Source organism: Bombina bombina, chromosome 6 (assembly GCF_027579735.1).
Source record: "Bombina bombina isolate aBomBom1 chromosome 6, aBomBom1.pri, whole genome shotgun sequence".
NCBI lineage: Eukaryota > Metazoa > Chordata > Amphibia > Anura > Bombinatoridae > Bombina > Bombina bombina.
The window spans coordinates 691,389,923-691,407,497 of NC_069504.1; the positions used below are offsets into that span (position 1 = coordinate 691,389,923).

Here is a 17,575-nt window from a genome sequence, read left to right on the forward strand (position 1 = left end):
TGTGTTTGTTGCCGTATATTTTTAAAAGATTACCAATAAAGGTTATATTTTAATAAACATCCCCACGCACACTCTCCTCCAAGGAGACACAGTTCTTGTCCAATTTTTGTCACTATCAATTAGGGAATGAGTGCTATATAGGTGTACACTCCATCAATCCAAGGATTGATAATTTTCGTTTGATAAAGGTTTCATTCACCCTTCTTCATCTCCTGCTGGGGCAGGCTTCTTTTTCGTAAGTAAGAAGGATGGCGGGCTCAGACCCTGCATCGAGTACAGGACTTTGAACAACATAACCATCAAGAATTGCTATCCCATACCATTAATCACCGAACTGTATGACTCACTCCAGGGTGCTCGCTTTTTCACCAAATTGGACTTACGTGGGGCAAACAATCTGATTCGTATCTTTCCAGGCCACGAATGGAAGACCTCCTTCAACACAATATCTGGGCATTACGAATACCTTGTAATGCCCTTTGGGCTGTGTAATGCCCCTGCAGTCTTCCAGGCATTTGTCAACGATATCTTCCATGACCTCCTCAACTGCACTGTCATTGTTTGTCTGGATGACATCCTTGTTTTCTCTTCCACTTTAAAGGAACATCATAGACATGTGAGACAGGTACTTCAATGTCTCAGAGACAATTCTTTGGTAGCCAAGCTAGAAAAATGTGAGTTTGATCAAGTTCAGATCCAATTCCTTGGTTATGTCATCTTGAAGGAGGGTTTTTGCCATGGATCCTGCTAAACTCACCGCAGTTCTGGAATGGCCTCAACCTACTTCTCTAAAGGAATTACAGAGGTTCTTGGGGTTCTCCAATTATTACCACAAGTTTATAAAGAATTTTTCTTAAACAGTCACTCCTCTCACTTAATTAACAAAATGGAACAAAGACTGTAAACATTGGTCTCCCGAAGCCATAAGTGCCTTCTCTAGTCTGAAAAAGGCTTTCTGTTCAGCTCCTGTGCTCCGCCATCCTGATCCTGACCTACAGTTCACTTTAGAGATTGATGCCTCTGTGATAGGGGCTGGAGCAGTTCTTACCCAAAGAGATCCTGTGACTTCCAAGTCACACCCTGTAGCCTTTTTCTCTAAACCCTTTACTCCTGCTGAGAGGAACTACGATGTGGGTAATCGTGAACTCTTAGCCATTAAGATGGCTTTGACCAAATGGCGTCATTGGTTAAAGGGCACCACCAATCCCATTCAGATTCTCACTGACCACAAGAATCTGACATATCTAGAGACCGCTCATCGACTCAATCCTCCACAGGCCAGGTGGGCCTTGTTCTTTTCCCGTTTTAACTTTGTAAACTCATCTTCCTGGGACCAAGAACAAGAAGGCGGACGTCCTTTCCCTTCAGTTCCCTCACTCAAGTGATTCTTCTGAAGCTCTTATTGAACACATCATACCTAACCGATCTTTGCCTCCTGGCTTGCTCCACCCTTATCCATTCCCAAACAACCATGGACACATAACTATGGATTTCATTGTTGACCTTCCTCCTTCTGACCACAATACCGGTATCTGGGTTGTGGTGGATCGCTTTTCCAGATTGGCTCATTTTTTACCCCTAACCAAACTGCCTTCTGCCCAAGAATTATCGTCTCTATTTCTCTTGCATGTGGTACGACTTCATGACATTCCTGTAAGTATTGTTTCCGACAGAGGTCCACAGTTCATCTCTGACTTTTGGAGAGCTTTTTGTAAGTTGCTTGGAACCACTGTTTCTTTGTCTTCTGGCTACCATCCTCAAACCAATGGACTAACTGAGAGAGCAAACCAGGATCTTGAAACCTACCTTAGAGCCTTTGTCAACCCTCACCATACCAACTGGTCTGATTTGTTACCCCTAGCTGAGCTGGCAAGAAACACTCATTGGCACTCTTCTCTTCAATGTTCTTTATTTCAAGCTGCAGCAGGGTATCAACCTTGTGTCTTCCCTCTTTCTGCTCAGTCCACTGGGGTTCCTGCTGCAGACCGACACGTCACTAGACTCACCACTCATTGGCAACGTATTCGCTCTCAGCTATGCTCAGCTGTCTCTAGATATAAGAAGTTAGCTGACCATCATAGAGCTTCTGTACGTGCCATCCCATTGTGTGAACGTGTTTGGATCTCTACTCGACACATTAGTTTACGTCAACCCTGTCACAAATGGGGGCCTAGATTTATCGGCCCTTACAAGGTCCTGAAAAGACTGTCTCCTGTTGCCTACAAAGTGGCCTTGCCCAAAACCCTACGCATACACCCAGTTTTCCACATCTCACTACTCAAACCTTACATCAAGAACAGATATACCTGACTCCAAGCCCCTCCTCCATTGCTCCTGGTCCGTGGTGACCCAGAATATGAAGTAGCTAAGATCCTGGACTCCAGATACAGATGCAGACAACTGCAGTATCTGATACATTAGAATGGTTACTCAGTGGCAGATTGTTCATGGGTTCCTGCCCGTGATGTGCATGCTCCATCATTGGTCTCAAGATTCCATGCTGCTCATCCTTTGAAGCCGACTCTGGTTCTCAGAGGGAAACCTTGAGTGGGGGGCTATGTCACGCTGTGCCGTTCTAGCCGTTGCTAGGGGCGCAGCATCTCCTTCCTTGCTTGTTGCCTAGGGCTGTGTCGGGGTCTGGATGTGTGCGGCGCTGATGTCACCACCACACGCTCCTCTCCCTCTCTGATGCCGGTCACATGCTGTGGCGTGAATCCTACACCTATGTAAGTGATCCCTGTACGATCTATTACTGCCCAAGTATAGGTGTTACTTTGTGTGCTCCTGGGTGTGATAGATAGTACTGCCTTATTGTTATACTTCTGCTGAAATCTGCCTGTCTGACTACTTTGCCTCTTAACCCCTAAATTGCTGGATTGATTACTGCTACTGAATCTTGCCTGTCTAACTACACTGCCTATTAACCCCTAAATTGCTGGATTGATTACTGCTGCTGAACCCTGCCTGTCTGACTACTCTGCCTCTTAACCCCTAAATTGCTGAATTGATTACTGCTGCTGAACCCTGCCTGTCTGACTACTCTGCTTCTTAACTCCTAAACTGCTGGATTGACTGCTCCACTGATTAACCCCTGCTGTTCTGGATTGCCTCTTGGTTGCGGAACCCTGCCTGCCTGACCATTCTCGTGGTGTGCCCTTGGACTGCTTTACTGTTGCCAAATCCTGCCTGCCTGTCCATTCTAGTGGTGTGCCAATGGACTGTTTTGCTGTTACCAAACCTTGCCTGCCTGACCATTCTAGTGGTTTGTCCTTGGACCACTCTGATGGTGGTGTGTATAAAGGTGTGCTAGGGGAGTGTAAGCCACGCTAATGGAATCTCCTCTAAGAATTCCTATATACTAAAGTTAACAATTGGAAAGAACTTAAACACTGAGGTCAAATTGATAGGATAGCCCTTCTAGAAACAGAGTACATTATTTATAGCTAAGATATACTTAAATTAATTTTCCAACCTTATGGTCTTAATATAATATAAATAACAATCTTACTTTGCTTTGATTATGGAAAAAATGAATGACAGTATTCATATGACACAGTTCAGATAAATTACAATCCTAAAACATTGGGATCTAAAACATCTAAAATTCTTACATATGCATATGTATTGACAAGGGACGTCTCCCTAAAAACAAACAAAATTAAAAGTAAATTCTCTTCATTAATGCCACCTTAAATTGCTGAGTTAAAAGTCTGTTAATATGTGTATGTACTCCACAAGCTATCTGAGTATTTTGTCCGTAGCTTATTCCTTTGAACACTACAATTAGCGTTTCTATACAGAGTCTTTTACAGTCAAATGAGATCTCATCAAAATTAGGTTATATTAATTTGATACTTTGTAACTGCCAGACTTGATGTTGCACTTTCAGATGCTTATATTGTCAGTCTTGTTATTGAGAATATTTCACAAATAGAGTTATCCTGCTTTTAGCTCTAGCTTTTAACTCTAATGTTTTCTAGTGTGGTTTGTCTGGTTAGACTGACTCTGTGTCTGGTTTGTAGCAGTAAACTGTAGTCGAGTGTATTACTCTTACATGATTCAGTTTTTCGATAGTCTGTGAGAACATACGGTCAAAAGCAGTGACAGTGTAGATATTTCAGTTTACCTAACTCACCACCTCTCACTCTAAAAGAAAAAAGCGCAAGGAAAAGACTCAAGTGCAATAAAGCACACAATTGCAACTGCGCTCAAAAGTTTACACTTACAATGTTTATTCACAATAAATGCACATAAAAACACAGCTTCTCTCATCCAAAGCAAATACTCGGAATACTCAGCTACTCCAAACCGCTTCCTCTTCTATAGTATGAACTCCCTTTCAGAGGTCCGCCGGAACTTTCAACATAGGGAGAAAACTCGCTCTTAGGGCTACGGTGGCCCTGAATGTCCAAAAAGTAGAGCGTCCTGGTCCTAGGACTACGGCTCCTCTGGAAGTCCAAAGTTAACCTGTTATTACCCCAACGCGTTTCATCTGCTACCGTGCAGGCTTTCTCAAGGAGGATAGTAAGTATCTTGATACGTGAATTCAGAGTCCACCTCAATAAAAACCCTCACATATTTTTCCATTGGTTGGTATCCTCTGTGTTTAACCGCAAAATGATGCACACAGGGTCCTAAAGCCATATCTCTAAATAAACACTTGCCAAAAACAGGAAAATATTTAAAAAAACAGATAAATGTTAATAACACCATATTATTTCATATACACACACTAATAGATTGATAATAATAAATAATTAATATACAAACTAACAAAAATGAATTACAACTACAGTAATTTAACCACATGGAGCATAATAAATACATGGAGCATAATAAATATATTTCACCTTTAAAAATCAAAAATAATTGATACCGCATATACAATTAAGAAATTGATAAAAATATGCAAATTGATATAAATACATATGTACATAGAAATTTTGATTTTAAATTCATTAAATCTTCTTTCTCCCAGGGAAAAGAAATAATTCAAGCATTATATAATATAAAAAAATGCATATTCGTATTTACTTCTCTTCTCAACAATAAGAAGGGAGAAATTTAAGACCAGGGATAATATCAAAGAAAATATATCTCAGGGTCAAATTTAAACTTGAGGAGAAATGAGGAAAGCAATATACAAGACTAAAAATAAACGATTAAAAGGGCCATAAAAGACCCTAAAACTTCTATTTCTACATAAAAGCAGCTATGTCAATATCTATATTTAATCCTTTTTGGATGTAAGCTTTTAAGTTTTTGAATCCAAAAGGTTTCTTGTTTTCTTAGACTTATCAATCTATTATGACAGCTATTCGATATCCAATCTATCACCTGTATTTTGAGAGACCTAGGGTCCCCCCATGAAATTCTGCAAAATGTAGGGGCACACTGTTTGTCACTTTTTTCTTTGATATTGTATATGTGCTCTGAAAATCTACGTCTAATCTTCCTTTTCGTTCGCCCTACATATATTTTGTCACAACCACACGTCAGAAGATATACCACATATGTAGTATCACATGTACATCTACTTTTAATATCAAAGGACCACAGACCTTCACTATCTTTAAATTTAGTCTCCTTATTAATATGTTTGCACATACTGCATACCTTCTTGCCACACTTATATGTACATGGTTTCAGACTCAACCAATTGCTTCTTATTGATTTAGTTATTTCTATTCTCCTCAATTTACTGGGAGCTAGAAGATTTTTTAAATTTCTTCCTTTTTTAAAAGTAAAAATTGGCTCTTCTGTTAAAATCAGTGCAAGGACAGGATCAGTCTTTAAAACCCCCCAATGATTTTTATTAACATTTTTAATAATCTTATGTCCCTCATTATAGGTAGTAATGAACCTTAAAGTATCATTATTAGTTGGAAATTACTCCTTATTTTTAGGTTTTAAAACGAGATCCCTATCTATTTTGTATGCTCTATCATATGCATGTGCTATTGTTTTTCTATTATAACCCTTTTCCAGAAACTTAGAGGACATATTTTTGGCTTCTTTTTCAAAGGTATTAATATGGGAACAGTTGCGCCTCAATCTTAAAAATTGTCCATAGGGCACATTATCCTTCCATCTTTTAAGGTGGACACTTCTACTATCTATGTAACTGTTCCTATCCGTTTGTTTCCTAAAATTAGTGACCGCTGTTTTTGAACTGTCATCAACATACAGCCAAAGGTCTAAAAATTCAATTTTCGACCTAGAATGTTTTCCCGTAAAACTTAAGTTAAAATCATTATTATTCATAAACAATAAAAAATTACTAACTGAAGAGTCGTCACCATCCCAGAGGATGATCACGTCGTCTATATAGCGATGGTATTTTACAATGTTAGTTTTAAATGGATTATTATTCCAAATCTTTTCTGTTTCAAACCTATGCATATAAATATTAGCATACGATGGGGCAAATGTGGTCCCCATCGCCGTTCCTTTCACCTGCCTGTAAAAAACATCTTCAAAAATAAAATAATTATGCTCTAATATAAATTTTGTACACTTAAGAATAAAGTTCAATTGATCAAATTGGAAATTCCAATTCAATAATTCTACCTCTAGGGCCCTTAGTCCTTTTTCATGGGGGATTGAGGTATAAAGGGCTGACACATCGCAGGTTACGCAGCAATAGTTTTCTTTCCACTATAGACCCTCAAATATATTAATGGTTTCCGTAGTATCCTTAATGTATGACCTAGTCTCTTTAACAATGGGTTGCAGATAGAAGTCAATATACTTTGAGACCTTATCACTCAGGGAATCAATCCCTGAGATTATAGGTCTTCCGGGTGGCTTCTGTATATTCTTATGCACCTTCGGCAGGTGATAGAATATTGGGACCCTAGGTTCATTTTCCTGTAAATACCTAAACTCATCGTTATTAAGAATTCCTTCAGTTTTTGCTGTCACTAATATTTTATTAAGCTTAGTTTGATATTGTTTAGTCGGATTCCCATTGATAATACAATAAGTATCTGTATCTTTTAACAAATTATACGCTTCAGCTAGATAATCTTCCCTCTTTTGTATAACAATCCCACCCCCCTTATCTGCTGCCCTAAAGATAATATTTTTGTTATCCATTAATTTCTTTAGTGAATTCCTCTCCTGGGATGTTAGATTATCATTATATTTAATAATCAAATTATTTATTTTCTTATGGAAGAGATTGAAAACCTCTTCCATCACTTATTTAGTAAAGACTGGAATTTGATCCCCCTGTGCACCTACTGGGTAAAATATGGATGGTCTTTTTAGATTACTATGATATATTTTTTACTCTTCCTCATCTACTGAAATATTAAATAATTCTTCTATTGTGTTGATACTTTCATTAACATCCTGATCCTTAACTCCTATATCCTCTAAAGACTTCAATATAGTTAATGTTTCTATATATTTTCCTTCTAAATAATCCTTATTAGGATCTAGGTTAGAATTAACTTCTTTCTTCATGTGAAATCTTTTTAAAACTAATTTTCTCACAAATTTTTGAATGTCAATAAAAACTTCAAAATATTTTGGTAATGTTTTTGGTGAAAAATTCAAACCTTTACTTCAAAGTCTGATATCATTTGCATCAAGCTCTACATTCGCTAAATTAAAAATTTCTAGTTCCTGTCTTCCTCTCGTCTCTGCCTTCTGTTTGGCTGTTGCGACTCTGACTCCTCCTATCTTTCCTCTCCTTGTTCTAAAGATCTTTTGTTTAATTTCTGTCTGGTCTCCCAAGTTCCCTGATGTATGTGTCTCGATTCCTGTTCTAATATGTGATTGTGGGATGATGTTCCTTTCCCTAAAAAATAATAATTTTGATTGCTAGTATCACCTTCCTGTCTTTGACTAGCTCTCCATTCATTATTTCCTGATCTATGATTATTATGATTTTGATAATCTGATTTCGGTCTTGCCCCTAAGGTGGACCAACTAGATTCATTTTGAAACTGATTTAAAACTTTGAATCTATTTGATGTATTAATCTTTGGACTTTTAGGATTTGTTTCTCTAAAATATTCCCTCCTACTAGAGTTCTGTGGTTCAGTCCTCTCTTCCCTTCTATCCTTGACTTGTTCCCAATGACCTTGGTTGGTATAATTTTGATTTTGGTACCCGGCAGTATTTTGTTTATTAAAATTATGATTATAATGTCTCCCATAATTCCCACTCTTTGGGGCTGTTCTATTATAGTTGTTATTATCATTATAATTCCTATTTATATTCAGAGTTATTCTATTCTGGCTATTATAATCTGTACAATTTCTATTCATAGATCCTTCTTGTTTATTATCTTCATATTGATAATTAGCACTTATTTGAGTATTTCCTGCCCAATTCTTAAAAACATTTCCCTGTGAATTTTTTCCTCTATTAATCAAACGCATATTTTCTGTCTTTTTTTCTAAAATTATAGACCTTATCCTCCTTAAAATCTTGAATATCACAGGTTAATTTTTGTTGTTTACTCCTCTTAAGGTCTATTTCCAATTGTTTTATCCTATTCTGAATACTATTATTCCTAGTCACCCATTTCTCCTCATTTTTAAACACCTGTATTTTAGGGAGTACCTCCTCTAGATCATTCTTGATCCTATTCAGTTTAAACTCCCTGTACTTAATAAGTACTTTAATCAATTTAAGTGAACAGGTCTTTTTGTCAACCTAACTCACCACCTCGAGTAGTTGCCTTACTATTGGGGTTCTTCTTACCACCACTTCCGCGGCTTGTGTTCCCCTTCAATTTTTGGCGTCTTGTCTCCTTAGCGGCGTGTGAGTAGGGAATCTCCTTGCTGTTTCCGTGTAAGTCACGTGACCCATAAGCCTCTCTGTGATAGGTTGCTGCTCGTCACTCTTTGCCGTCGTACTCTTTTTTCTCTTTTTCTTCGTTCTTGGATCCGTTATGATGTTAAACAAGTACTTGTTATAGAACCAGGCACCTCAGTCAATCTATTCGACGCGTTTCACCCTATATTGGGCTTTATCAAGGATAAAATTGATTGGAATACCGGTTCTTTTTAAAGGTGTAACTTCATTTCCATTGGTTCTTGACTTTAAGGTGGTATATCTCTATTACCTATGGCTAAATTCTTACGATAGTATTTATTTCTATAGTGCTTTATTTTATCAACCATAAGCCCTTATTGTGATTATTCAAATGAATAAAAATGATAATAAAAGTGATAATAATTATACATTTAAAATAAAAAAAAAAAAAAAAAAATATATATATATATATATATAAACACATACATATTCGGTGTAAACATCATATATGATATACAGTGAAATAATTCTAATTTAGACTAGTGCTCACATTTTAATAAAATTATGATATGTAGTGTTACTTTTAAATTATTACTCAAATTAGAAAGGGATGATATCTATCCTTCTCGTTATCTATCTAGGTGGTCCCTTTTACTTAATTATAGAAATGGACTCAGATCTATCTCAGAATTTAAGCCTCTAGGTTTCAGAGTTTTCATTTTTTAAATTAGTTCCGCTTCTTTATGTAAGAGCTTCTGTTCAAAATCTCCTCCTCTCCAATTTGGCTTCACTTTACATACTCCCCAATATCTCAAATATTTTTCTCTATTTTGATGGACCTCTCTAAAATGTTTGTAAATATGTATCTAGGTTACCTTTTCCTGATACAACAGAGGTGTTCTCTTATCAGTGCATCTAATGATGTCCTTAATCTCAATTTTTTCTTTTGTCTGGAAAGATACCAATTCTTTAGTTTTAACTCCATGTTGACAAGCCTTACAAGTTAGACATGGTTAGAACCCATTTAGCTTATGACCTTTTATATCCACAGTTTCTTTATTCTTTTCTCTATATGGTTTAAATTCACTGCGAGCTAATATGTTTTTTAAATTTTTATTTTTTTCTGTATATTATCCTTGGTACAGGGGTAACCTTATCGCCTATAATTGGGTCTCTTTGAACTAGATTCCAGTGTTTTAAGAGTATTTTTTTACATTATCTTGAAATCATTGTTATAGGTGGTTACAAAAGGGGTTTCTATATTTGTTTTCTCAATATCTAAAGTTTGATTAATTCTATTACTACCTGAAAGTAAATCTTCCCTACTTTTATCTCTTGCCTTAGCTATAGCATTCTGTATTAGATCTTTTTTGTACCCCCTCTCATTAAATTTTTGTTCTAAAATTTGTATCTAGTTTTCAAAATCTACTATATTTGTACAGTTTTTTTCTGATACGTAATGTCTGTCCCAATGGGTACAAGTTTCAATACCTTTTTCAGTTACTGTTATTTCTAAATCTAAAAATATAATCTTTTCTTGGCTTACTATATAGGTGAACAGTAAACCTCTGTTATTTACATTCATAGATCTCATGAAGTCTTCTAGTTTTTCCTTTTCTCCTCTCCAAATAATGAGAATATCATCAATGTATCTGTTAAGAGACCAGGTTCTCCACAAGTTTGCTATTTTGTAGAAACTCTTGTTCCCATTTACCCATGTATAAATTTGCGTAACTTGGGTTGAACCTGGTCCCCATAGCTGTACCCTTTATCTGGTTATAAAATGTATCACCAAAAGAAAAGTAATTGTGATGTAGAATGAATTTTATACTGTCTATTATGAATTGTTGTTGTTTTTGATGTATGTTCTTGTCTTTATTTAAGAAATATTCTATTGCTTCAACCCCTAAGTTATGTGGTATATTATTATATAGTGATGTGACATCCCTTGTCACCAAATACATATTTGATTCATATTGATATTCTCAAGTAATTTTATTACACAGGTTGAATCTCGTAGATAGGAGGGTAAGGTTTTAACATATGGTCATAGGAATTGATCTACATATTTTGATAAATTTGCTGTGATTGATTGAATGCCTGAAATTATCGGCTGTCCTGGGGGGTTTGTGAGGGATTTGTGAATCTTTGGAAGAAAATAATTATTTGGATTCTAGGTTTTGCTGTTATTAAATATTGATATTCTTTTTCTTTTAATACTCCTTTTTGTTTTGCATCTTCTACAAGTATTAGTAATCTCTTTTTTATATTTTTCTGTGGGGTTGTGTTTTAATTTTTCATAAGTAGTTGTATCATCTAGCAATCTATGAGCTTAATTGACATATGCATTTGTGTCCATAATTACAACCCTTCCCCCTTTGTCGGCTGGTTTGATAATAATGTCTCTATTTTTCTTGTTCTTTTCTATTCATATTATAAGTATTTCCTCTATTTTGAAATATTTTGGTGACACATCAATATATACAAATATACCACATAACTTAGGGGTTGAAGCAATATAATATTTCTTAAATAAAGGCAAGAACATACATCAAGAACATCAACAATTCTTAATAGACAGTATAAATTTCATTCTACATCACATTATTTTTCTTTTGGTGATACATTTTATAACCAGCTAAAGGGTACAGCTATGGGGACCAGGTTTGCCCCAAGTTACGCAAATTTATACATGGGTAAATGGGAACAAGAGTTTCTACAAAATAGCGAACTTGGGAAGAACCTGGTCTCTTTTAACAGATACATTGATGATATTCTCATTATTTGGAGAGGAGAAAAGGAAAAACTAGAAGACTTCATTAGATCTATAAATGTAAATAACAGAGGTTTACAGTTCACCTATATAGTAAGCCAAGAAAAGATTATATTTTTAGATTTAGAAATAACAGTAACTGAAAAAGGTATTGAAACTTGTACCCATTTTAAAAAAGTAGACAGTAATAACTATATACACGCGAACAGCTGCCATCTACAAAAATGGAAAAATAATATTACATTGGGACAGACATTACGTATCAGAAAAAACTGTACGAATATGAATATAGTAGATTTTGAAAACCAGATACAAATTTTAGAACAAAAATTTAATGAGAGAGGGTACAAAAAAGATCTAATACAGAATGCTATAGATAAGGCAAGATATAAAAGTAGGGAAGAATTACTTTCAGGTAGTAATAGAATTAATCAAACTTTAGATATTGAGAAAACAAATATAGAAACCCCTTTTGTAACCACCTATATCAATGATTTCAAGATAATGGAAAAAATACTCTTAAAACACTGGTATCTAGTCCAAAGAGACCCAATTATAGGAGATAAGGATACCAAGGATAATATACAGAAAAAATAAAAATTTTAAAAACATATTAGCTCCCAGTGAATTTAAACCATATAGAGAAAGGAATAAAGAAACTGTGGATATACAAGGTCATAAGCTAAATGGGTTCTACCCATGTCTAACTTGTAAGGCATGTCAACATGGAGTTAAAACTAAAGAATTGGTATCTTTACAAACAAAAGAAAAAATTGAGATTAAGGACATCATTAGATGCACCGATAAAGGTGTTATATATGTGTTAGAGTGTAGCTGCAAATGTCAGTACTTAGGAGAGACCACCAGACCCCTCAAGGATAGGATTAGAGAACACCTCTGTTGTATCAGGAAACATTTTAAATATTTACAAACATTGTAGAGAGGTCCATCAAAATAGAGAAAAAGATTTTAGATATTGGGGAGTATGTAAAGTGAAGCCAATTTGGAGAGGAGAAGATTTTGAACAGAAGCACTTACATAAAGAAGCGGAACTAATTTATAAAATGAAAACTCTGAAACCTAGAGGATTAAATTCTGAGATAGATCTCAGTCTATTTCTATAAATAAGTAAAAGGGACCACCTAGATAGATAACCAGAAGGATAGATATCATCCCTTTCTAATTTGAGTAATAATTTAAAAGTAACACTACATATCATAATTTTATTAAAATGTGAGCACTAGTCTAAATTAGAATTATTTCACTGTATATCATATATGATCTTTACACCGAATATGTATATATATATATATATATATATATTTTTTTTTTTTTTATTTTTTTTATTTTTTATTTTATGTTAACTTTATTATTATTATCACTTTTATTATTATTATTATACCTTTTCATTCATTTTTCATCATTTTTTATAATTATAATTATTATTATTTTTATTCATTTGAATAATCACAATAAGGGCTTATGGTTGATAAAATAAAGCACTATCGAAATAAATACCACCTTAAGAATTGAGCCATAGGTAATAGAGATATACCACCTTAAAGTCAAGAACCAATGGAAATGAGGTTACACCTTTAAAAAGAACCGGTATCCCAATCAATTTTATCCTTGATAAAGCCCAATATAGGGCGAAATGCGTCAAATAGATTGACTGAGGTGCCTGGTTCAATAAGAAGTACTTGTTTAACATCATAACGGATCCAAGAATGAAGAAAAAGAGAAAAAAGAGTAAGACGGCAAAGAGTGACGAGCAGCAACCTATCACAGAGAGGCTTACGGGTCACGTGACTTACACGGAAACAACAAGGAGATTCCCTACTCACATGCCGCTAAGGAGACAAGACACCGAAAATCGAACGGGAACTCAAGCCGCAGAAGTGGTAAGAAGAACCCCAATAGAAGTTAGGCAACTACTCGAGGCGGTGAGTTAGGTTGACAAAAAGACCCGTAAACTGAAATATCTACACTGTCACTGCTTTTGAACGTATGTTCTCACAGACTATCGAAAAACTGAATCACGTAAGAGTAATACACTCGACTACAGTTTACTGCTACAAACCAGACACAGAGTCAGTCTAACCAGACAAAAAACACTAGAAAACATTAGAGTTAAAAGCTAGAGCTAAAAGTCGGATAACTCTATTTGTGAAATATTCTCAATAACAAGACTGACAATATAAGCATCTGAGAGTGCAACATCAAGTCTGGCAGTATCGAATTAATATAACCTAATTTTGATGAGATCTCATTTGACTGTAAAAGACTCTGTATAGAAACGCTAATTCTAGTGTTCAAAGGAATAAGCTATGTACAAAATACTCGGATAGCTTTTGGAGTACATACACATATTAACGGACTTTTAACTCAGCAATTTAAGGTGGTATTAACAAAGAGAATTTAATTTAAATTTTGTTTGTTTTTAGGGAAGTATCAAATTAATATAACCTAATTTTGATGAGATCTCATTTGACTGTAAAAGACTCTGTATAGAAACGCTAATTGTAGTGTTTAATGTTTCAATGTTTCCGTAATCAAAGCAAAGTAAGATTGTTATTTATATTATATTAAGACCACAAGGTTGGAAAATTAATTTAAGTATATCGTAGCTATAAATAACGTACTCTGTTTCTAGAACGGCTATCTTATTAATTTGACCTCAGTGTTTAAGCTCTTTTAGCGCCCTCTATATCTTTCCAATTGTTAACCTTGGACCACTCTGCCCTTGCTGCTGGGGACTGCCCTGCCTGTGGTGAGTGCTGCCTTCCTCATTTTACTAGCTTTTACTGCTCTGTGATATTCCCTATCTTTCCGGCTCGACGCCGGGATAACAAGACTACTGGCTGAGTTCGGTCTGATAGGGGACTATCCTATGAGCATTACAAATAAAATGAGAGCTGCTTAAATCCTATTGGCTGATTCCAATTTTTCAGCCAATAGGAATGCAAGGGATGCCATCTTGAATCGCGTACCTTACATTGAAGATTCAGTGTACGGTGGCGACCGTATGAAGAGGATGCTCCAAGCTGGATGTCTTCAGGATGGATCCGCTCCACGCAGCCGGGATAAAGATAGAAGAGGCCACCTGGATGAAGATTAAATAGGCCACCTGGATGAAGACTTCTTGCCACCTGGATGAGGACTACTTCGCCGCCGGGAGGAAGATTGAAGAGGCCGTCTGGATGAAGACTTCTCGCCACCTGGATGAAGATCGTTCAAGCTGGATATCAAAAACTGTGGATCTTCGGGGGTTAGTGATAGTTTTTTAAGGTTTTTTTGTGTAGGTTTTTACTTTATATTAGGGTTGGGCATGTAAAAGAACTAAATGCCCTTTTAAGGGCAATGCCCATCCAAATGCCCTTTTCAGGCCAATGGGTAGCTTAGGTTTTTTAGATATTTTTTTTTTATTTTGTGGGTTTGGGAGGGTGGGAGTTTGTAATGTTAGTGGGTGTTTGTAAAAAAGAAAATTCAGAAAAAGAGCTGATATCTTTAGGGCAATGCCCTACAAATGGCCCTTTTAAGGGCTATTGGTAGTTTATTCTAGATTAGTTTTTTTATTTTGGGGTGGGTTTTTATTTTTAGATTAGGGCTTGGGCAGCAAAAGAGCTAAATGTCCTTTTAAGGGCAATGCCCATACAAATGCCTTTTTCAGGGCAATGGGTAGATTAGGTTTTACTTTATTTTTATTTTGTGGGTTTGGGGGTGGGTTTTTGTTTACTGTTAGGAGGTGCTTGTGTTTTGTAGCAAAAGAGCTGTTAACTTTAGGGCAATGCCCTACAAAAGGCCCTTTTAAGGGCCCCTAAAAGGCCCTTTTTTATTTTTTGTGATTTTAGTTTTTTTTAATTTTTTTTTGTAATTTTAGGTTTTAGTGTAAGGTATCTTAGGATTTATTTCACAGGTAAGTTTGTATTTATTTTAACTAGGTAGTTAGTAAATAGTTAATTACTATTTACTAACTAGTCTACCTTGTTAAAATAAATATAAACTTACCTGTGAAATAAAATTAAAACCTAAGCTAGCTACAATATAACCATTAGTTATATTGTAGCTTGCTTAGGTTTTATTTTGCAGGTAAGTATGTATTTAGTTTTAAATAGGTATTATTTAGTTAAGAAATTTAACTTTAATTTAGCTCTATTTTAATTATGTTAAAGTTTGGGGGTATTAGGGTTAGGGTTAGGTTTAGATTTAGGGTTAGGTTTAGGGGTAGGTGTAGGGGTTAATAGTTTAATTTATATTTTTGTGATGTGGGGGGCTGGCAGTTTAGGGGTTAATATATTTATTTAGTGGTAGTGATGTGGGAGGCCAGAGGTTTAGGGGTTAATAGCTTTATTTAGTTGCAGCGATGTCAGGGAGCGGCGGATTAGGGGTTAATAGATTTATTATAGTGTGGGCGATGTTGGGGTACAGGGGAATAGGGGTTAATAACTTTAGTATAGTGGCGGCGATATTGGGAGCGGCGGAATAGGGGTTAATAGCTTTATTTAGGTGGCGGCAATATCGGGGGCGGCAGATTAGGAGTTAATAACATTATGGTATGCTTTTCAGCAAAGGATATCAAGAGAATGAAGCAAATTAGATAATAGAAGTAAATTAGAAAGTTGTTTAAAATTGCATGCTCTATCTAAATCATGAAAGAAAAATAATTGGGTTTCATGTTCCTTTAAAGTAATCAAGTGGTCCACAAGCCATGTAAAATGTTCTCTTTACCCTTAGAAAACAATACTATAAACACTGTTTTACAAGCTTAAACTAAGGTAAACTGACCAGCATATTTTCGTTTCAGGTTATACATATCTAATCATTGACACAGCAGTACATTTGAAGATAAGTGGGTGTACACTTTGGTACAGCCAAATTGTGACAATTCATGACAGTGCAAGCAAATGGTTTATGACATGGCAGGACAACATATTTGCAATATCATTGAACAATTATGAGAGTACTAATAAAGGTAAGGTTCAAGTAATCGATTTAATTTCCAATATAATAACATGATCAAATATTTAAACCTCTTGAGGTATGTTTAATGTAACCTTTTAAAAAAGAATGAAGATGCAATAATTTCCTTCATTTATATGTGTTATTAGCCCAAAGCAATGAAGGCAAAGGGATTTTGGAGCACATCTAGTGGAAATAAAAATAACAGTAGTTATATTTCCACACAGACAAGGCAATTTCTTCAGAATCTGACTCCCAGGGTGAAATTCAAAATGTGCACAGTCTTTTTTCTCATTTGGTTTTGAATGAAGCAACTTTTAAGGCACCCACATACACAACACATGAACATACACGTGTACCCAATGACATCCACATGCATATAAACACACAGGCACCCATAGGCATCCACATGCACAAACCCCGGCAACCAAAAATATCAACATGCAGACAAACAAACATCTACATAGACAAATGAGCACAAACAAATATACACAGGAAACCACATAAGCTTTGGAGTAAAACATTTTTCGAAGGATCAGCATAATGACAGAAGCTGTTGATTTAGAGTGAAAGGGTGAAGGGGTTAATATTTGTTTTCAAATGTTTTGCTTTTACTCAGTGAATTGGCTTTGACATAGGTCTAGAAATGCAAAAAACAGTGCACTATACTCTTGGGCTTTACAAATCTCCTTTTACTACAGTATGTACTAAAGCCACAAATAAAACTACAAAAATGCATAATATGCCCTCTAAATAAACCTAAAGATGAATCAGCTAAATTACAAGTTGTGGGTTTGTGTTTTCATGCCGTCACTCTTGCAGAATATTATAGAGTAAAACGCATCCCTAGGGGATTGCGCATGAATGTATACCCTACCCTGATGAGAGATAATGAGTACTGTCAAAAATTTGAAAAGATCTTAAACAAATGCTCATTTGACATTATGGTTCTTACTGTTGAGTGTCTACAGCAGGAGCTGGATAAACAGAGGCTCCAATTGGATGTATTGAAACAGGAACTGCAGGGTAGTCTGTGCCCAGGTGATATGCAGAAATATACACAGTGGATCA

At 35.6% G+C, this 17,575-nt stretch overlaps 1 protein-coding gene across 2 annotated transcripts in view; it reads left to right on the forward strand.

Moving 5' to 3' along the window:
* The window catches only part of LOC128663451 (uncharacterized), a 189,973-nt gene that overhangs the window by 87,666 nt on the left and 84,732 nt on the right, over positions 1–17,575 (forward strand). For both annotated transcript variants that reach the window (XM_053717782.1, XM_053717783.1), the window contains exon 6: positions 16,350–16,517. In XM_053717782.1, coding sequence (XP_053573757.1) covers positions 16,350–16,517 — 168 coding nt within the window. The remainder of the gene's footprint in view (positions 1–16,349; positions 16,518–17,575) is intronic.